Below are 22,233 nucleotides of genomic sequence, written 5' to 3'. Positions count from 1 at the left end.
AGATATCCTTTCCAAGGCACAGGGTGTTAATCGTAGACAGCATTCTTTACTGCTGGCTGGTGGAGATCAAAATAAAACAGGAACATCTGTGTAAGTCAAAATATACTATTATTCTGTCCAGTTAACAAACATCTATTTATTAGGGAAGTACATAAACTGAAAAAGCATCCCTCATCAACAAAAAAATGTAAAACGTTTTAATTAAACATTATACACATGCTCTATTTACTCATTACTATTTATGCTTCAATTTTGCGCTCTATAGGGCAATGATTCGAAAAATTTTGACACAAACTAATGTAGTGGTCATGATAGACGATCCAATAATAACGCCAGGTATGGAAGAGTTTCTCCTGCAAACAGGTAGTGGGCTCTTTGCAGGGTCGATAGCAGGTGGATTAGCAGCACCTCAAGGAAGTTTGCTTTTGACCTCTAACAACGATGTTTTCAATAGGTAAGAGAAATCAGAGTATTGACATGCACGAATCAATTTGTATTTAGTTGTACCCTTGCAACAAAGTACGTATAGAATAGTTCATGATCATGAATACAAATATATATAATATATATATATATATATATATATATAATATATATATATTATATAAAATTTCGCATGACATGTGGTATAACAACTGCCTAAAATAGACAAAACATTTCTCGCCCTTACGTCGTGACAAGGACCCTGGCTTAGGTCAAAACGTCGAGAGGTGCTTTGTCTATATTTTAGGCAGTTGTCATACCACATTTGATAAGAAGCTGTTTGAAGACGCTGCTCTCTAGTTATATTGGAACGTATCCATGCACAAACATATCATGCATATAAGTCTACGGAATTCCTATATATACTGTGAAAATATTAACATTTTCAGAGCCGATGGGAGGATCATTGTGCTAAAATACCGAAAAACGCCATTTTCGGTAGAAGACAGGCAAAAGCTTAAAGCCGGCATTGGATCAATAGCTGAAATTCACACGGTATAATGTTATCTGAAGTTATCGTGTGTTCGTAAGATTTTCGCCACAGGATATTCAATTTATTTTATTTTTACCTTTACTTATATAGGGGTTTCTACTAGCATGGGTGATCAGAATGTTTCCTTTTTGCAACAGCAATTCCCGACAATTTCCACCCTGGTGGAAAAAATTTTGTCACGATTAGTTCCGCCCAAAATTCAAGACAGATGGCAACAAGGGCTTCAGCTATTATAGCAACATATGCGATAGTACGTTCACCTTTCGACCAAAAATGTGTAGACGCTAGGGTTAGGACATGCGCTCGATCGTCTGACAAGAATCGCACCTACGTACGCCTTCCAGTCAGAGGAACGGAGTGCATTCTCGGTACTAAAATTGTATTACCTGTTTGAACAGGTATCTTTCGCCAGGAAACAAGACACTGACAAATTCCTTTTATGTTGATTTTCCCTCTCCAATATGATGTTCTTTTTCAGTTTGAAACATCTGTAGGCATAAAACCACGATGCAAGGATGCAATTATGAAACTGATTCAAGATATGGCTGTGGAAAAGGGCAATGATGGCCCAGATTTATTGGAAAAATTAAATACATGCCTGATGGAAAGACTGACGAGGGATGACGAAAATGTACGTAATTGAATAAATTCAATTGATAATAACTAACTAAATTTCGACCAATTTGGCAGTGAAATACCATTGATGCAACCAAACGATGTGGTTTTCACGAGCTAATTATTACTTTACGTTCGTGTACCTATTGGCTTTGCAGGCACTTGTCATTAGGGCAGTTTTCCACTAGGTCGAATTTTCTTTTCTATTGTGAGAATTCAACCGTAGCGGAATACCTTGACCAGTCACAATGGAAAAGAAAATCGAGCCAAAAATTTCATTCATTCAAATTCAGCCTAGAGGTTGCTCATACAATATCGAATTTATAACTAATTATCGTTTTTCTCAGGTTATGAAATGGCTTAACCCATTAACGACTGTTCCCGTTAACCAACAATATGGCCCAGCAATAGGAATAAAATCGTCTGTTCTGGACACGTTTATCAATCTAAAAAGCAAGGTATGTTGTCATAAGATAGTCCTGTGTACATTAATTAAGTGCACCTAATGACCTTGATTGTGAACCCATATGAAAAGAAAGTGATCACGCAACACTTTGCAATAAATTGAAATCCCCTAAGAATAAAGAACATACCTGTTTTACATTTTTATTTTTAATGCGAATCTGTATACACTGTTTAATGTACCATCTGTCACACAGGATGTTTCAGCATTTCTGAAGAGTATGTCAGATAAAACATCAAGCACATCAATGATGTTTGCTGTTCAGGATGACTGTACTATAACAGACATAAAAAAACGAAACGAGGAGAAATGCAAGATGGCCAAAGGTTGGAAAATTCCAATTGCAGTGATAAAACCAGAAGCACTGCACATAATTAATGGTAAATATGTCATATATGCTATAATGCTCTTTAGTGCACAAATAGTGAATAATAGAGTGTTTGGGATGTCATTTCAAGGGAAACTTACAAAATCTTAAATGAAAATGGAAAATATCTTTGATTCCCTGCATATCATTTATTATGAGCAGATAAATTCAATCTTGAATGGCCAATTCATGAAAGTGAAGATTCTGGGGATAAAGCAACATCAGATCAGGCAATAACTGAAGAAGAAGAGGAGGAATTAAATAATGTAGAAGAAAGGCTGATTAATCTAGGAAAAGGTATTAATATTTAATCATAAAACTTGTATGAGTGTAGAGATGATTTTAGTTCTTGCCTCCTGTCCATATATACCATATTACATCCAAATGAGATGGACATGAACCATGTCTTGCATAGTTCTATAATTAGTTGCCATTAATTATTAATATAATTCATTATCATTTCTTAACGTGTAATGGATGAGATTTTGTAGTGTGTTTGTAGTGTGTACACACATACTGCAGGTAATTAATTTATTATTTATATTTAGATTTTGTAAACACCTTGTGTGGTAGCACCAATGAACCAGAAAGAGAAAATGAGCCTGCCCCTGTAAGTGGCTTGGTTAACAATTTCTTGAATACTCTAATTTCTAACAGGAAAATCATGTATAGAAAAAAATTAATTAAAACATAAAAAAAACCCCATGAAATCCTCACTACTCTTAGAACATTCAATTGAATTAATTACCTTATTATCTATATATCTAATTTACCTGGTACTTATTATATTATCATGTCTCACTTTTAAAACTATATAGTCCTTCTTATCGCCAAACACAGCAAAATGGTGGACAACACTAACACCAAATAGAAAAGAAGTATTTCAAAAGGTAAATTCTAGTATAGGTAAATTCTGTATAGTGTTAATACAGCCCTGCTTGACAATTCCTACACAATACTTAGGAGTTAGGATAATTTGAAATGCTTCTTTATAGGGTGTCCAAGCTGGGATAAAGCTCTCAACCTTTGAAGAAGAGACAGACCCTAACCCAAAAACTACAAAAGGCAAGTGATTTAGACGTATTAAAACGCAATATAAAAATAAAACAAAATTTTCATATGCAATAAATATTTTGCAATCTCACTGCCTTTAAATATTTACAATAATAAATAACCAATCTTCACTTGTACACACACTTAGATAAGGCCAAGAAACGGCTGTTTGCAGAGGGGACAGTCGGAGTTCAAACAAGAAGAGGTACAATATGCAAATAATATTATTAACTATATGTAAAAGCTTATATACTGGTAATGTAAAATTAATAAAATAGAATTTTTACTCAAAAAATACCTTGCAGTCAGGCAGAACATTTCAAAAAGCTCCCCAACAACAGAGCACTGCCAAGCATGTGGCCTAGTAAGTCCAACAAAAGATTGGTCTAATCAGTGGGTACAGTGTGATGGCTGCGATAAATGGTTTCATTTGTAAGTAGCAATATGTTATTGAAATATCAATTTCACAAAATACAATCAATACACTCATCGTAACTCTATGGAATAGTCTTCCAAATTAAAGAAAATATTTTTCCAACATATATTGCTTCGGGGAGAGACCCAATTTAAAATTGTTACCCCACACTAGTCAACGTGCCGAAAAAATATTTCAGAAGACTTTTAAATTGATATTACATAACTAATAAAATCGTTTTCTATAACCTACAAAATATCTTCTTATAGGGAATGTGTAAAGTTAACAGCACTACCAATGGAAGAAGAACCATGGCAGTGCAACGATTGCGCATAAAAAAACATTTGTATATTAAAACTGACAGTGCCAGATGATTTCTGGTAGTTTCGTACTCTTGTCATTCATTCTCCTGCCGTTTTATTGTGCTAGATTGTGCTATAGTGTCAGTATTAATTTTTTTTGAATTTGGAATTGATATTTTCAACGATGTCATATAAAGTATAAAACAGCAAGTTGTAATTTATAATTTTTGGGATATTAATAATAGATAGTCTCGAAGATATTTGCCGTATAAATATACAACGCTACAAAAGCTACCTTTGGTCGAAACTATCACGGTTAAACACTTTGTTGCATGCATAAAACGTTTATATAACTTATATAAGTATGTCCTTGAGGTACACGTATAACTGCTGTCCGCAAATATGCAAAAATACGGGAATCTTACCTCCATTGCTTGTCCTTCAATATCATGGTTTCAAATTATATCGCTGTTGTTGTCGGTCGCCAGAATGATTGAAGAAGCGCATTATCACAGCAGAGTCTACTTTACAAAACTCAGAGCAATTAATAACTATTAAAAACAAGCAAAAACCAGAAAGTAAACGTATATATACGAGTATTTTTTCATACATCGCATTGCGCCATGACAGGCATATTGACTTCCGGAAATTAACAAATATAATTAAAATTCTAAATTCTATTCTATGATTGGTTCGAAACCCTTGAAACCCGAAATCTCATTTTAGCCAATCAGGTTAGATCTTGCGAGAGGTGCTACATATCTGGGTTGGGATGCCGACGGTGAGGCTTCTAGGCACCGTTTCACTCTTGTTTCACAAGGTTGTTGCTGGCGAAATTCGTTCTGTGTTTTTCTTACAACTTCTCGAAATTCTTTAATGTGCTTTAGTCTGCGCTCGCATGGTCGACACAACAGATGAGGCAAACTTGGATCTCGCAACAACGGATGGCCGCACAATTGCTCTACAGTCCTCAATAATTCTTCGTTTAGTGTACTAAATAAATTTTTGCGATGATTCGCGTCACCAATAGATCGACAAAGTCTACAGGACAACGGGTCAATCGAAGAATTTCTTGCTCGATAAATTTTTTTCGGTGTTTCCTTCGAAGCCATCGGGATAAAAGACTTTTTGGCTTTTGTCACCCGAAACATGTGCTTCTGCTTATGAAATTTGATATGAAACTTGATATGTTGCCGCGATGCACAGCTTAATAATGCAAATATAACAGAGTTCATATCTCCGTATTATTCAACTCGCATTATACTCGCAGTTCGAAACTTCGAACAAAAGTTCGCTTAAATCATAATAATACTCAGCCACCCGCCCCTTGTAAAATTTTTTTGTAACCTCCCAGAATCTGGGAGACACGTGACCAAACAATACCAGGGTCTTTTCTCAGCGGGTGTTCCCCCCAGAGTGAGCACAGAGAAAAGACCCTGGGTACGAGGTTGGGTACTATAATGTTTATTTTATATTTTGACATAGGTAATTGGAACCATATTGTAGTTCTCATATAGTTATAAGTTAATTTGTAACAATTGTCTGAATTAAACAAACTAGAGGAAAAAATAGAACGTTATGTGTATGTGGGCTAAAGGGGAACATAATGAGTAATTCGTTGAATAGTTAATTGCGAATTGGGGGGCGTAGAAATAAATAAAAATAACCAGGGTAGTTTGGAATTTGTTGGACAACTGCCAACCATGTGGTGTGTTTGAAATAAAATTTTGTAAAAAAGGGTTTTGTTTGTGTATGATGGAGTTCTTCAAGAAACTATGTAGTTGCGTTTGTAGTAATAGGTTGTGTAGCGTTATTGGTGGTGTTAAGTCAAGGTAATGTAAGGAGGTAGGTAGAAAAGTAAAACAGAAGACAAGAAAGGCAAGCGTGCGAATCAGTATCCCCGTACGCGGCGTTTCATCCTTTTGCGGACTCGTCAGCGGGGAGCAGGGTTGGCTTTGTGTAGAAGAACCATGAAGATAAGAAGTGAGTAAAAGTGGTGTGTGTTTATAGGAGAATCATAAAGGATCAAGACTGCGTGAAAGTGTATTCGTAAGGGGTAAAATAGAAAATTTAAACTGTGTGTCTTACCAAAGTTGTTGTTGTACTTCGATAGACCAACGCGATGAGCCATCTTAATGATTAAAGTTGTGAGACCGTGTGGAATTTTATCAAAATTCGTGTAAAAAATTGCTTGACAGCAGAGCTTGTATCCGTTCAAGAAGCTTGATCGAAAAGGGGTCAGGGATTACACGTGTCTGCATAAAATGCGTTAGTATGTTACGTCACTGGGGTCAGGTGTCAAAGTCTGTGTGGGAGATAGTGGGGTTTACGTGTCAATTATGGTTGTGTGTGGACATCGAGGTTTAATTGTGTTTTGTTCGTATGGTGTACTTCATGTAGTACGGTTCGTTATTGTTGTTCAAGTTACATTTTATTATATCACCGTAGTCATGAGTTAAAACAAGTATGGTCGAGTTGTTTTGGACTTCGGTGAGGAATTACAATGCAATGTCGTCATCAGTGGGTAGTAAAATATCCCGGGTCCTAAAAACTTTTTTTATTTTATTTTTTGACATAGGTAATTGGAACCAAATTGTAGTTCTTATATAGTTATAGGTTAATTTGTAACAATTGTCTGAATTAAACCAGCGTTAGGACGTTAAGGTTAGGACGTTATGTATATGTGGGCAAAAAGGGAACAAAATAAGTGATTTGTTGATTAGTTAATTGCGAATTAAGGGGTGTAGAAATAGAAATAAAAATAACCAGATGGGGTTGATGGAATGTTGTTGGACAACCGCCAACAATGTGGTGTGTTTGAAATGAAATTTTTGTAAAAGGGTTTTGTTTGTGTATGATGGAGTTCCTGAAGAACCTATGTCGTTATGTGTGTAGTAATAGGTTGTGTAGTGTTGTTGGTGCTGTTCAAATCAAAGTTATGTGAGGAAGTAGGTAAAAAGGTAAGACAAAAGACAAGATAGTCAAGCGTGCGAATCAGTATCCCCGTACGCGGCGTTTCATCCTTTTGCGGACTCGTCAGCGGGGAGCAGGGTTGGCTTTGTGTAAAAGAAACATGAAGATAAGAAGTGAGTAAAAGTGGTGTGTGTTTATAGGATAGCGTGCACGGGAGGATCATCATGGGACTTTGGTAGCTTTGTCATCTTATGCTCATTGCATGTGTTGCACGGTTGTTTGCCTTTTGGGTCTGTGATCTTCATTCCTCGGGTGGCAGACTCTAGTTTGAGAATGTCCTCATGATTCATGTGGCCAAGAGTTTTTTGCCAGTCAGCAAGGGATCTGGTTGTGCTAGCTGTGTCATTCGTAATTGTGGTAGGTAGTACAGGCGACCTCGTTTGTGGATGTCGAATCGAGTATGGTTGGTGATGAGTTTAGCTGTATCTTTGGTGAAGACGACCGTTGCGTTCGCATCAGTTGCTGCTCGTACTGAGAACAGACTCACTGGAAAGGTTGGTGCGAGCAATGCGTTCTTGAGCATAATGTCGATATGTTGGCCGGTGGAACTAAGGATAGTGAACTTGGCTGTACCTTTCGCTGTAACGATGGTGTTGCTACGATGACCATTAGCGAGCTCGATGTAGTGTTGACTTGGATCGAAAGAATCGTCGTATGCTATCATGCTATTTGGGTCGTTCACAATATGATACGTTGCGCCACAATCAACAAGTAGGGAATGAGGTCTGTGTGCGCTGCTGAACATGATTTTATCACTCAACGAGAAAGAGAATGATACGTTGCTGGCCGTGTTTTGTTTGTTTGCACCGTCTCTTTTCTTTTGAAAACAGACACTTTCTACGTGCCCTGGTTTGTCACAAAAAGTACATTTCAATTTGGATTTTACTCTGCAGTTTCGTGATGGTGATTTGTTTTTCCACACGAATTACAAGTTTGCTGGTTTTTCGATGATTTAGTTGGACCGGATTTATTATCATTGGATGAGAACATAGCAGATGATGGCGCTTGGGCTGAAGCAGAGCGGCTGGCTTCGGTGTTGGAATAGTTGTGTAGTGCGGCTTTGAATTCAGTCAGTGTTTTTACTTTGTCTAACTGTGTGTGTACCACAACAAATGACGTGTATGCTTCGGGTAAACCTTTCAAAAGCATGGCGATAATAAGATTGTCACTAATTGTCTCACCTGCTGATTTTAATCCTGTAGCTGCTTTTTCAGCTCTGATAATGTAATCAGTGATGTCTTCATGTACAGACATACGGAGTGTTGTCAACTCTTCATATAGCGTGAGTACTCGTGGTTTCTCGGCGCTGGCGTAGTGGCTGCGTAGGATTTTCAACGCTTCTCGTCCATTATTTGTAGCATCGTGCATTATTAGTTGTAGCGAACGTTCATCCAGTGTTTGTACCAACTCGGCATAGGCTCGTCTATTCTTTTCGTCGAAATCTCGGTCGTTTTCTTCCTCCTCAACTTGGGGTAAAATGGCTTTGTGTACGCCTTTGTCTAGTGTATATAAATAGTTGATGAATCGTGTCTCCCAAATTGTATAGTATCTCCATTAAAGTAAAGCCTCCTGGGCCCATAACCTGTTGAGTGTATTGAATGAAGAGACATCGTTTCTCTTTTTACATTTATTACACCAAAGAATAATATCAATATATTGGTAACAACAACGAGTAAAAAATAAATATGTATCTGTGTAAAAACGTTCAACATGCGTTTATGACGTAATAGTTCAAGTATCTTATGATTCGCTAATTTAATGAAAGGTCATATCCGGTATTAAAGTTCACCGGATGTTATATGATTGTTCTCTCAACAGATTCTTCTAAGAAAATTTTAGGGTAATGGGAAAATTTAGAAATTTAAAACTTCAAGTAAAGGCAGAGCCACCCAGAGGGGTGGTCAAAGGGGGAAATTAGCCCTGAGCCCAGGGTTGTAAGGGTCCCCCAAAACCTACAAGAATAGAATTAAACTGCATGTTGTTGGAATATATAGTCCTCTTTTAGAAAACATCTTAGGTTGTTTATATGTAGTTTAGGTAATGCAATATTATACTCGATTTTGTGGAAATCTCACCCCCAAAACGCAGGAAATCGCATTTGCTGCACTCTAAAACTCAAAATGTTCTTGGGAGAGGATGCCCCCAAACCTCCCTAACACTGCTATAGCCCCCAAAATTCAAGTTTATACACCAATGTTCTGGTCATGCATTATCTCGCTACACTAGCACAAATTGCTATTTTTTTGCGGATTTTACTCCCCTAACGAGAATTTTACCCGAGCCCCAAAAATTCTGTGGCCGGTGAGTAAAGGCTTTGATGCTTTTTACGGGATTGAGGGGCCCCGCACTGAAAAAATGCCACGGGCCCCGCGAAAGGTTAATCCGGCCCTGGTACTATTTACGTGAAAGGCCACGTACCAAAAGTGAACCTAGCCATTGTGCAGGTATTGAAATTGAACCCAGCCATTGTGCGGGTATTGAAATTTGAACCCAGCCATTGTGCGGGTATATAAAACAATTAACAGCCACAACTGCTGCTATATTCAAACAAAATAACACTGCTGACTGCTTGCTGACTTGCAGGTACATTACTGACGAATATACTGACAAATAAAAATCATCAGTAATATCTAAATTAACTCGACAATTGACAATTGGTTTTGAGTTCTAGGCCACAAATATGGGTGTCACTATTGAAGTTTATCGCTCCAGGATTGGTTCACACCACAATTTTACAGACCGTCGCAACAGTATGTGCCGTCTTAAAGGTAAACTTTGGAATCAAATACTATTAATGTTTTATTTCAATGTATTCTGCTTGCCTTATTTCAAAAGCCAATTGAATAAGAGCCAAAAGATTAGTGAATTGTGCTTTTGGTATGTTCAAATCATATACTATCATGATGTTTATGTGCCATTATTGCTAAGACTCTCAAATGATGTAGAGGAAAATCCTGGTCCTAGAACTTTAAATGATTTAGTTGATCCTGCCTGTACAATTCATGCAGATTTTAATCAAGGTAATGATTTAATGTTTGGTATGAGTGCTGGTAAACAGTGTGTAGCCATGTCATTATATGCAATTGTTTACAAAGAAATTAAATCAGTCAATATTTGGGATAGATCAATTCTAAACACAGTTTTAATAAGTGGAAACAGTTTGTATTGTGTTATCAGTCAAAGTATGAATAGGAGTTATTTATTATTAACTGATGTCCCTGAGTTTGTTGACATAGACAATCATACCTTTAATTTGCAATACAGTGATTCCTTTTCAGGAGCATTATACATGAGTGAAAATAGTCTCCCATTTGTGACACTTGAGCATGCTTTAAATGAAATATTTTATTCATTAAACTATAAAAGTTGTTTACTTACAATTGGTATGAACACTGTGGCAATCATCATGCCTTTTCCTGGTGTGTTTAAAGTGTTTGATTCACATTCAAGAGATCTATCAGGTAAACCATCTGCACTGGGTTATTGTGTTTTAATATCAGTGGAAGGAATAGAAAATCTTGGAGAGTATTTTCGATTAACATCAATGTCCAATAAAGCAAGTATTGTATTACCATTTGAGTTAAAGGGTGTAAAGTGCATCCATAATCATGATATGGAAACAGTATTGTCTACAGAAAACAGTACAAATTGTGGTATGGTTGATGTAGGTTCTGCTGAGCTATTTGAACAACATAGTGTAAACACACAAGAACTGAACAACAAAAGGAATATTCAAACATTTAGAGAAAGGGTACAAACTAATGAGTCAACTGAAGAAAGTGAAGCTAGACTTGAAAAATCAGTAAGTGTAATAATCACAAAAGAACAAAAAGACAGAATGAGTCAACAGAGAAAAGAGAAGCTAGACTTGCAAAAATGAGAGATTATAATAATTCTAGAATACTAAAAGAGTCAACAGAGCAAAGAGAAGCTAGACTTGCAAAAATGAGAGATTATAATAATTCTAGAATACTAAATAAGTCAACGGAGCAAAGAGAAGCTAGACTTGCAAAAAGAAGAGAATATGATAAATCAAGAAAAGAAAAATTAAATAATGAGACCATTCAGCAAAAGGAAGCTAGACTTGCAAAAAATAATGAACGAAAAAGAGCTTGTAGAAAACAAAATCACTCTGCAAAGCAGTACGAGACAAAAGGTAACAAATCGCATTCAGTGAGAATTGTTACAGCTGATGCTGTAAATTACCTCCCCAGTGAAAATATTGATACATTTGCACTTGTTAAAAAGTTTCATAATTCTGTATCTAGAGGACCTTTGTATGTTTGCACTTGCTGTGATCAATTATGGTATAAACATTCTGTCTCCCCTGCAGACAGAGTAAAAATGGTCAGTCCTGATATAATCAAGTATCTGCAAAATATAAAAAGTGTTGATAACATTGAATGGGTTTGTCAAACCTGTAACAATTACTTAATGAAAGGGAAAGTTCCCCCTTGTGCAATTGCCAATGGCATGAAATTTCCAGAAAAACCATCTTTCTTTGATCTGAATGAACTAGAATGTCGACTTATTGCTCCTCGACTGGCATTTCAAAAGATTTTTCAGGCCCCAAGGGGTGGTCAACTCAAGATTACTGGTAATGTTGTCAATGTTCCAGCAGATGTAAACAGCACAGTAAATGTGCTTCCTAGATTATCAGATGAGACAGGTACTATTAAAGTTCAACTTAAACGAAGATTACAATACAAAAGTTCTGCGCTTTCAATGAATATAAGACCTCACAAAGTAATGCAAGCAGCTGCATGGTTGATTAACACAAGTCCTTTGTATGAAGATCAAGGCATCATTATCAATGAGAATTGGTTGAGAAGTTTACAAGAGTCAATGGATCAATCAATCAATCAATCAAAACTTTATTTAAGCACGGTAAAATCTACAGTATAAAAAGTGGGCTATAATTATATACATTCATTAGATATTTAGGGACAAAATTACTAAATACAACACAATACAATACAATTTAAAATACAGATATATAAACTGATTTACAAGATTGCCGTGCGAGAGTCTGTTTTATAGGGAAAAAATGTTGTCAATCTCCCTTTTAAATTGGTTAAGAGAGCATAATGCTCGTACATTTTGAGGTAACTCATTCCACAACACCGCGCCACTATAACTAAAACTTCGATTAGCATAATTTGTTCGCGGTTTTGGTACAAATAAAGCATTTTCAGAGTTTCTCAAATTGTATCCTGTGCTGTGGAATTCAAATAAATTACGGAGATAATTCGGTGTTAAATCGTTAAGAATTTTGAACATTATTTCAGCCTTGTGTTTTTTCCGGCGTGTCGAAAGATTGTCCCAACCTAGTTTAGTGAAAAGGTCGCTGGAACTTGCATCGTATCCAGATTTGGTAATTACCCTCCCTGCTCTATTTTGCAGTTTTTGCAATTTATCATTTAACGTGATATTTAAACCATCCCAAACTGAACTACAATAATCAAAATACGGTTGAATCAAAGCTCCGTAAATTTTGAGGGCAGTGCTTGTATCTATGAACTGGCGTATCCTTTTAAGAGCACCAATTGCCGACGCAACCTTTTTGGAAATGCCTTCAACGTGTCGCGCCCATACTAGGTGCTCGTCAATTTGTAATCCTAATGATTTCGTATCTTTAACTCTCTTGATTATCTTCCCGTCAATTTCAATGTTTATTTGTTCATTATTGTGTATCATTAACCGTTGACGAGATCCAATTATCATAAATTCCGTTTTAGCGACATTTAGACTCAGTTTGTTAGCTATGAGCCATTGATTAAGATTTTTCAATTCAGAGTTAATTATTGATTCAAGCTCTGTTACAGATTTTGCCGCAATACTTATATTAGTATCATCAGCAAACATTCTCGGAGAGGCTCTTTCCAGACAATTAGGCAAATCGTTAATGTAAATTAAAAACAATAGTGGCCCCAAGTTGCTACCTTGAGGCACACCACAACTTATTTTAACAGCCTCAGATAATTCACCATTTACGCAACATCTTTAGCCACGGTTGCTTAGATATGATTCAAAGAGTTTGATGCCGCTTTGGTCAACACCATATATTCTTAGCTTCCGTAAGAGAATGGTGTGATCAATGGTATCAAATGCTTTTTTGAGGTCGATAAAGACCACTCCATTGAGTAAGCCATTATCTATGTTGATTGACCATTTGTCCGTTGCTTCTAATAAGGCAGTTAATGTACTGTGCAATGATCGAAAACCGGATTGAATTTTGGATATCAAATTATTAGCATTTAAATACTCATACAGCTGATCAAAAATCAGTTTTTCAAAAATCTTAGCAACGCATAAAATTACGGATATTGGTCGATAGTTGTCCATATCATCTTTTCTACCTTTCTTAAAAATCGGCGTAACTCTTGCTAACTTCCATTCCGTTGGGAATATGCCAGTAGTTATAATCTTATCAAATATTAGAGTTAATGATGGGGCAACGATTTCAGCTGCAAGTTTTAAAAGTTTGCAGGGTATTTTATCCAGACCTGATGCTTTCTTTTCGTTAATCGTTCTTAATTTACTACAAACTGTATTTATTGTGGGGGGTGTCAATGAGAATGTGGTTTCAGTTGGCTCAATATAAACCTCCGGTTCCACAGCAGATGGTGGTATATCAGATGCTAAATTCTCACCTACTTTTGCAAAGTGAGAATTAAACATTTCGGCTATGTCCTTAGGCGCATTTATTGTTTCTTCGCCAATTGTAATATTAGATATGGTCTTATGACTAGAATTATTACGAGAGCTTAATTCATTAATAAGTTTCCAAGTTGACTTTGGATTGTTCTGGTTGGTCTCAAGGTTATCAGTAAAATATTGACTTTTCACCTTTTTAATTTCATTATTCGTAGAGTTCCTTAATGATTTATATTGTTGCCAAATCATGATAGTATTGGAACATCAAATGGTGCAGATGATTTAACAACACCCAACTCACCAGAAGATGAATGGACTGAAGGTGAAGATGAGATACCGGCTGGAGTAACCGACAATATGTTGACTCCACCAGATTTTGTCAGTGATAGTGAAAGACAGGAAATTTATAATGTTGCACCTGGTGAAGGTAATAGACCATTGAGTATATTTAGAGATCAGTATTCTGAAGAAATGGCATATCCAGGAATATTTCTCGGACAAAAACGACCAGATGATAAACAAAGGTTAAGAAGTGTTTACTATAGTGAAATATGTAAATCTGAGTTAAGAAGATCTGATCGACGAGCTGCCATGTGTGTTGAAAATATATTCTTCAAAGCTAAAAAATTACAAATGAAATTTTTGATTGGTCAGTCACAGGTTGCTCTCCGAAAAAACAAAATAGGTAACAGAACACTTACTGCTGGAGACCTAAAAACTACAGAAGGTTTACAAAGTTTAATAAACCATGATGATGGTTTCAGATTTATGAAAACTCTCAGGGGTTCACTGCCTTATTTTGAACGAGCCAAAAAGGACTTGTTTGCTATGATTCGCCAGTTGGGACCAGCATCATTATTTTGCAGTTTCTCATCAGCAGAAACAAAATGGAATCACTTATTAAGAATTCTCGGTAAACTTATTGATCACAAGGAATTTAGTGATGAAGAATTGAACAATCTCACTTGGGAGGAAAGGTGTCGACTGATTCAAAGTGACCCAGTAACCTGTGCAAGACATTTTGATTTTCAGTTCAATACTTTCTTAAAAGATGTCTTAATGGGCAAACTTGCCCCATTAGGAAAAATTAAAGATTGGTTTTATAGAGTTAAGTACCAACACCGAGGGTCACCTCATATTCATATGTTGATATGGCTTGAAAATGCACCAGTGTTTGGTGTTGATAAAGATGAAGATGTTGTTGCTTATATTGACAGCATAATTACCTGTAACAAACCAGAAGATGATTTGGAAATACTCGATCTTGTAAATAGACAGACACACAGGCATTCTCATACTTGCAGGAAAAAGTCTAAAAATATTTGTAGATTCAACTATCCACAACCACCAATGAGATGTACTCAGATTCTTTATCCACTTGATGAAGATACTTCTTCGACTGCTGCTAAAGCCAGCAAAGAATTGTGGAAAAATATTAAAAGTAAACTAAATGATTTCAAGGAAGGTAAAGACATTACCTGTGATGAACTACTACAAGATTTAGATGTTTCAGAACGTCAGTATATCCTTGCTATACGATCATCTTTGAATACTCCAACAATCTTTTTGAAAAGAAGTCCAAATGAGTTAAGGATTAATAATTACAATCCTGTTTGTCTTCGAGCATGGCGAGCAAACATGGACATTCAATATGTCTTAGATGTATATGCATGTGCAATGTATATTGTATCATATATTTCCAAAGGTCAAAAAGGAATGAGTGAATTACTTCGTAAAGCTTGTGCTGAAGCAAAAGAAGGGAATACTAATATCAAACAGCAAGTTCGTGATATTGGCAACAAATTTTTGAACGCTGTCGAAATAAGTGCACAAGAAGCTGTGTATGTTGTTCTGCAACTTCCAATGCGAAAATCTTCACGTAATGTAATTTTCATTAATACATCTCCTCCTTCTGAAAGAGTCGAATTGCTTAAACCGTTGAGTGAAATAGAGAAAATGGCTGATGAATCGGAAGAAATTCAGTCTGGAGGTCTTTTAAAAAGATATATAGAACGACCTGATTGTTTGCAAAGTGTGACACTAGCTGATTGGGCAGCATGGTACGACTCTTGTGGTCAACAGACATATAGAAAAACAAACAAGTCTGATGTTGATAAACTTCCATTAGAAAATGATGATGAAGATAATAACGATGAATTACCAAATGACGAAAATCTTCAAATGGTAAAAGCTTCTGGAAGTAAAAATGTAAAGAAAAGATCTCGATCTAGAGTAATCCGAAGTGTCTGGTTTAATAAAGAGGCACAACCTGAAAAACATTATCGGGAGTTAATTATGCTATTTACTCCTTGGCGAAATGAGCAAACCGATTTGTTGAGAAATTATTCTTCTTTTGAGGAGCACTATTTAGCTCGATATGATGAAATAAATAAGCAAATGGAGCAATATGCTGTTTGTAACGAAGATTTAAATGAAATTGGACATAATTTTGACGAATGTGATGATGCTTTTGATACAATAGCACCTGTGACACAAGATGTTGAACGACATGATCAGGACCAAGGATGCGTGGACACACATCCAGATTTAAACGAAACTTTTGATCATCTTGCAGAAAATTTGGGTATACCGTCTTCTTTACCAAATAATGAACCGCTCATCTTAAATGAAATGCAAGATAACGAATATCGAGCTTTAGTTCAGATGCTGAATAAGAAACAAAGAGAGTTTTCTATCATGCTCTGCATTTGATAAAAACATCAGATAAACCATTTTACGCATTCCTCAGTGGAAGTGGAGGTGTTGGAAAGTCTCACCTTATTAAATCGATATACCAGGCAGCATTGAAGTATTACAATTCACGAGCAGGGGACGATTTTCATCGTATTCATATATTATTGCTTGCTCCGACAGGAAAAGCTGCATATCTTATAAAAGGTAACACGATTCACAGTGCCTTGCGCATTCCAGCTAGTCAGTCTCTAAAAAATTATAAACCATTGGATTCTGGCAGATTAAACACGATGAGACTGGAACTGGGTTCATTAAAGTTAATATTACTTGATGAAATATCAATGGTTGGCAACAGTATGTTCACCATTCAATTGAACAACCGTTTGAAAGATTTAAAAGGTAGCAAAGAAGATTTCGGCGGTGTCAGTATAATCACAATAGGTGATTTATTTCAACTGAAGCCTGTAATGGATAGTTATATATTCACAGATGTTCAGTGCTTAAATTCTTACGATATTCTTGCCCCAAACTTATGGAGGAAATATTTTAAACTGTTTGAGCTCGATGAAATCATGAGACAGAGAGAAAGCAAGATTTTCGCAGAGATTCTCAATCGACTTCGTGAAGGTAATCATACTCCTAGTGATCTTAAATAACTGAAAGAGAGATGCGTTGAAGAGAATATGTGTCCCAGAGACGCCCCACGTTTATTCATTCAAAGTGCTTTAGTTGATGAATATAATCATAAAGTTTATCAATCATTCAATCCTGGTGATAAATACGTAATCAAGGCACAAGATAGCGTCATTGGAGCCTGTTCAACTGAACTCAAGGAAAAAATAATCAGACAAATACCACATGTTCCTTTCAAAAATTCAAAACAGTTGGCTTATAAGCTACATATTGCAGTCGGACAACGAACAGAACTTGCGGTCAATATACGCACTGATGATGGACTAACAAACGGCGCAAGTAATGTCATTAAACATATTCAATTGACCAATGATACCAAACCCCCTGGCCTCGTCTGGGTTCAATTTGACAGCGAAGATGTTGGGGAAAAAACCCGACAAGAAAATAGAATCTTATATGCGGGAGGTACATGCATACTAAGTAGTTGGACACCTATTAAACCGGTTACAACGCAATTTGCTGTAGGTAAAACAAAGTCTGCTCAAGTGGTAAGAAAGCAATTTCCCTTAAGACCAGCGTCGGCTAAAACTGTTCATAGATCACAAGGTGATACTCAATCACAAATCGTCGTTAATTTGAATACGAGAAGAGCAATTCTTCATATTCATTACGTCGCTCTAAGCCGAGTAACAACAATCGAAGGGCTATATATAACTGATCTCTGCGAAAGTAAGATTTCTGTTGATCCTAAAGTCGTACAAGAAATGCAATCGCTGAGAAATGAGTATAAATTAGATCTTTGTTTTACTCCTTTGTACATGCTGAATCACACTGATATCAAAATTTGTCATCTAAATGCAAGATCTGCACAAGCACATAGAAGATGTACGAAAAGATATTAATTATTCCTCAGCTGACATCCTAATTTTACTGAAACAAGATTTAGTTCACAAGATCCTGATGAAATGTATGCAATTGAAGGTTATGAGTTATTTAGAAATGACGAGATTTCAAATGTTAACCGTCCATATCACGGAACAGCTATTTATTCCAAAATTCCCATGATGATTGGATACCCTTGTGCGAAAAACTGTCATGGGATCGAGTTAACTATAATAAAGACAGTCCAACGCCCAGACTTAATTGTAATTGGAATATACAAATCTCCAAGACTTGTATTATCACCTCTTTTGGCTGCCATTCGTGCCACTTTGGAGGAAAATCGTTCTACACAAGTTATAATCATTGGAGACTTTAATGTTAATTGGCTTGATGAGATAGAACGAAGATTATTGTACAACCTTATGATCAATGAAATTGGCCTTGACCAACTTATATCTAGCTGTACAACAGATAATAGGATATTAATTGATCATGTGTATACGAATTTGATTGAAGAAGATGTTCAAGCAGGTACTCTTGAAACGTACTTTAGTGATCACAAATCAATTTGGGCTTCCGTTAAGGTAAGAAAGTAATGACATGCAAACATCACATGTTACAAAGAACTACAACAATAAGTTATTGAAAAGTAAAGAAATACCATAGTGTAACATGGTTAGATCTTTAGCTTCACTGGGACAGAAATTCAATGTCAACGAGTTCCCAATAAATCTACAGGGGTAGACGCGGTGCGTAGAATGAAACGAACTCGACGTAGGAATTTTGATAATTTATTAACAGGATATATACAGGTTTGGGTCGAATAAGTCGATTGAGAATATTGCGTCGGTTCGAACTAAAATATGATAAGCAGACAAACTATAGTAACCTGTCACATGAAATTAATAGGAGTATACTTGATAATTGACATAAACGAGATATACTTATTAAACTAAGAATTAGCATGCAATACAATATAACAACTAAACCGATTTTAGCAGCGCTTATCGAAACACTTAGTGCGACAATTGCTAACTGAAACAACGTACTATCTATTTACTTACTTTGGTTTGCAGACGCACCAACTTTAACTATCATGCGCGTAGATATAGCTTTGATTGAGGTGGAATAAAGATAGAATTTTTTGTCTCGCAATGCGAATAGAATAGCATAAACCTTTGCTTTCTTGCAAGCGTCCACATTCGAGACTCAGCGTAGAATGAGTGTAGAAGTAGAATGTTTTTGTGTAGCATGAACCGGATTTCAAAACATAGAAACGCAGTGTGTTTGTGACGGACATAGCGTGGCTAGGCAAGGCAACCGCATTGCGCATTTGCTAACCAAATTTACGCATTTAATGTAAATCTTCGCGCTGAAATGGAAAATAACAACTTGTTTTTGCCAGAAAAATAGCAACTTGAACGACCTTCCGTTTCGAAACCAACATTCCGGCCCCTTAAAGGCGATGTTGAAGCCTTTACCAAAAATTATATGGGTTCGAAACTTTATGATAAATCTCAACTAGCATTTAATCTAATATGTGTATATTTGTATATATTGCTCCTGGCTATCGCCGTCTATTAAATCTTAATTATTTTCTACTTATCGTCTGTTGGAGCAGTTTCAGATTCCAGGAAGATAATCTTGTCCACTGGTCGAACCAAGACCGATAAGCTTGTCTTCACTTTCACAGAACGCATGAGACCATCCCGACGGTTGGTGTAGACGTCGAGGATGCGTCCCATTGGCCAGCTGCAGCGTGGAGTTTTCTCATCGAGGATTAAGACAATATCACCAACTTCTAGATTCCGTCGTTTCTTAAGCCATTTCTGCCGTTCTTGCAATGATGGTAAATACTCTCTAATCCATCGCCTCCAAAATACATTGGCCAGATACTGTACTTGTCGCCATCGCCTCGTGCTGCAGCAGTCGTCCTTTGAGAAATTTCCAGGTAGTAAATTTGTTCCGCTTCGGAGCAATAGAAGATGGTTGGGGGTTAGGGGTTTCAGATCGTTGGGGTCATCTGACAACTTTGTCAATGGCCGTCCATTGACAATAGCTTCGACCTCGCACATCAATAATGTGTTAGGCCTTCGTCATCGAGTAACTGTTCCTTGGTAATAGCTCTCATTACCTTTCGAACTGTTCTTATACATCGCTCCCACACCCCGCCGTGGTGTGAGCCTGCAGGTGGGTTAAATGTCCATTTAATGCTGCGTTGCACGAGGAAGTCATGGATTTGATTTTGGTTCCATTTTTCGATTTCTTGCCGAAGTTCTTTTTCGCCTTTTACGAAGTTACCTCCGTTGTCCGACCGCATTTCCTCAGGTTGGCCTCGTCTTGCGATGAATCTTCGTAAAGCGTTTATGAAGGATTCTGTATCCAAAGAATTTGCTACTTCTACATGGATTGCTCGAGTTGTTAAACAGGTGAAGATAATACCATATCGTTTCGTACTCGTTCTTCCGCGGCGTACGGAGAACGGGCCGAAGCAACCTACACCAGTAAAGGAAAATGGGGGTTTTCCGTAGGTTACGCGATCTGCTGGAGGTCTGCCATCTTTTGTTCGACGACAGGAGATGTCTTTTTCTGCAACTAACACACGCATTCAATATCTTTCGAACTGTAGCCCGTGCCTTGATTATCCAAAACCGCTCTCTTATTAAAGATAACGTGTATTCTATGCCAGAGTGACCAGAGACGTGGTGGTAATGTTTGGTGATTAGGGTGACCACGTGGTGGGTTTTAGGAAGGATAATTGGGTGACGAGCGTCATCGCTGATTTGTGCTCGTTGGATACGACCTCCGACTCGAATGAGGCCGTCGACTAGGATAGGGTCCAGTTTTGCAATACTGCTAGCATTGCTAACCGAGTTGTTGTATCTTTTACTTTGAAGATGTCGAGTTGAAGAGTACGAGTTTCAAAACTGCACGTTCGGCATTGACCAATTCTGTCAAACTGATGGTGGGATATTTGCTGATGGTAGGGATTCCGCTCGATCTTTCTGTTGAGATCGGGTACGCGAACGCAGATTTCTTATAGCGTAGTATAAGGCGAATACTCTTCTTAATCTGCTCCACGATGAAAACTTTCATTAGTTGATCCGTAAACTGTTTCTTAGAAACGTGCGCTATGCTGGCAGCGCAAACAAACGAACCGTGCTTCACTTCGGGGTCGTCTAGGACCGCCGTGGTTGATCCCAGATCTTCAGGTCTCTTTGGCCATTCTCCGGGTGGCTTAGTAAGGAAATCGGAAACCCTTGATCCATCGCAGAAGAGAGTCTGCCGGCACGCCTCTTGATGCGTCATCCGCAGGATTTGAACAAGTGTCCACGTAATCCATTGCTTGGGGTCGATGCATCATGTATTGTCGCTATTCGATTTGCGACAAACGTCTGAAATCGCTTGGTCGTGTTTTCAATGTAGCGCAAAAAACAAGTGCTGTCAGTCCAAAAGAAAGATTGATCGGTAGGCAAGCTCAATTCATTTCTTGACATCTTGTCGAGCTTCGTAGACACTACAGCCGCTGATAACTCCATTCGGGGTATCGTTACTGGCTTCATAGGCGCAAGTCGGGATTTTCCCATCACGAACGAACATTTGACATTTCCCGATATGTCTTCGATTCTAATATAGGACACAGCTCCATAACCTTGCTGCGAGGCATCAGAGAAGTGGTGAAGTTGTGTTGATTTGATCATTCATTGTAGCTGGTTTGAAGCAACGTTCTACAGCTAAATTTTCAAGTTGAGGTAGATCATGTAGCCATGCTTGCCAGTGTTTAAGATTTTCATCAGGAATCTTATCGTCCCAGTCGAGCTTTAATCGACAAAGTTCTTGTAAGATCAATTTTGCCGAAAGAATATAAGGAGCAACGAATCCGAGGGGGTCGTAAATAGAACTGACGATCGAAGTATTCCTCTTTTCGTTGCCGGTCGATCCTTAATCACGATTGCAAAGCCGAACGTGTCTGAAGACACGTTCCACCTGACGCCTAGCGCTCTTTCTATTGGAACCTTGTCGAAATCCAAATCTTTGACTTGAGCTGCTCTTTCTGCTTCCGGCAAGATTCAATGACCCTTCGAGAATTGGACAACCACTTCGTGAGATTAAATCCTCCTAGTGATAGTAATTCGCGTAATTCCTTCGAAAGTTTGATTGCTTCTTTCTCGTCGCGAACTGATTTCAAACAATCGTCGACAA

At 37.3% G+C, this 22,233-nt stretch overlaps 3 protein-coding genes and 1 long non-coding RNA gene across 4 annotated transcripts; 2 read left to right on the top strand and 2 right to left on the bottom strand.

Moving 5' to 3' along the window:
• The first annotated feature begins 1,203 nt into the window (after nt 1–1,203).
• Nucleotides 1,204–2,532, top strand: LOC114542643. Its single transcript, XM_028562146.1, has 4 exons — nt 1,204–1,226; nt 1,455–1,607; nt 1,939–2,049; nt 2,251–2,532. The coding sequence occupies exons 2-4, from the start codon at nt 1,500–1,502 to the stop codon at nt 2,530–2,532; spliced, it is 501 nt and encodes a 166-aa protein (XP_028417947.1). The 5' UTR covers nt 1,204–1,226; nt 1,455–1,499.
• Nucleotides 2,533–2,774: 242 nt separating this feature from the next.
• LOC114542653 lies at nt 2,775–4,923 on the bottom strand. Its single transcript, XR_003689716.1, has 5 exons — nt 4,617–4,923; nt 3,773–3,835; nt 3,195–3,278; nt 2,983–3,071; nt 2,775–2,838 (listed from the first exon to the last, which is right to left on the bottom strand). It is a non-coding gene; the product is annotated as an uncharacterized LOC114542653 (long non-coding RNA).
• Nucleotides 4,924–9,556: 4,633 nt separating this feature from the next.
• LOC114542642 lies at nt 9,557–16,533 on the top strand. Its single transcript, XM_028562145.1, has 2 exons — nt 9,557–9,932; nt 14,037–16,533. The coding sequence occupies exon 2, from the start codon at nt 14,179–14,181 to the stop codon at nt 16,531–16,533; it is 2,355 nt and encodes a 784-aa protein (XP_028417946.1). The 5' UTR covers nt 9,557–9,932; nt 14,037–14,178.
• On the bottom strand, nt 12,051–13,049 carry LOC114542649. Its single transcript, XM_028562151.1, has one exon. It carries the CDS (start codon nt 13,027–13,029, stop codon nt 12,199–12,201), a length of 831 nt encoding a protein of 276 aa, XP_028417952.1. The 5' UTR covers nt 13,030–13,049; the 3' UTR covers nt 12,051–12,198.
• Nucleotides 16,534–22,233: the final 5,700 nt, after the last annotated feature.

Source organism: Dendronephthya gigantea, unplaced genomic scaffold (genome assembly GCF_004324835.1).
Source record: "Dendronephthya gigantea isolate DGI-Jeju-01 unplaced genomic scaffold, DenGig_1.0 000373F, whole genome shotgun sequence".
Lineage (NCBI taxonomy): Eukaryota > Metazoa > Cnidaria > Anthozoa > Malacalcyonacea > Nephtheidae > Dendronephthya > Dendronephthya gigantea.
Note: the sequence above shows the minus strand (reverse complement) of the source record. Positions and strands in the feature narration are given on the sequence as shown.

Bases quoted from the DNA above. Each gene is read 5' to 3' on its own strand.
- LOC114542643 (XM_028562146.1), top strand. From the start codon at position 1,500: ATGAAACTGATTCAAGATATGGCTGTGGAAAAGGGCAATGATGGCCCA. The intron at 1,608-1,938 runs GTACGTAATTGA...CGTTTTTCTCAG, and splicing joins TGACGAGGGATGACGAAAAT to GTTATGAAATGGCTTAACCC. The intron at 2,050-2,250 runs GTATGTTGTCAT...TCTGTCACACAG, and splicing joins TTATCAATCTAAAAAGCAAG to GATGTTTCAGCATTTCTGAA.
- LOC114542649 (XM_028562151.1), bottom strand. From the start codon at position 13,029: ATGTTTGCTGATGATACTAATATAAGTATTGCGGCAAAATCTGTAACA.
- LOC114542642 (XM_028562145.1), top strand. From the start codon at position 14,179: ATGTTGACTCCACCAGATTTTGTCAGTGATAGTGAAAGACAGGAAATT.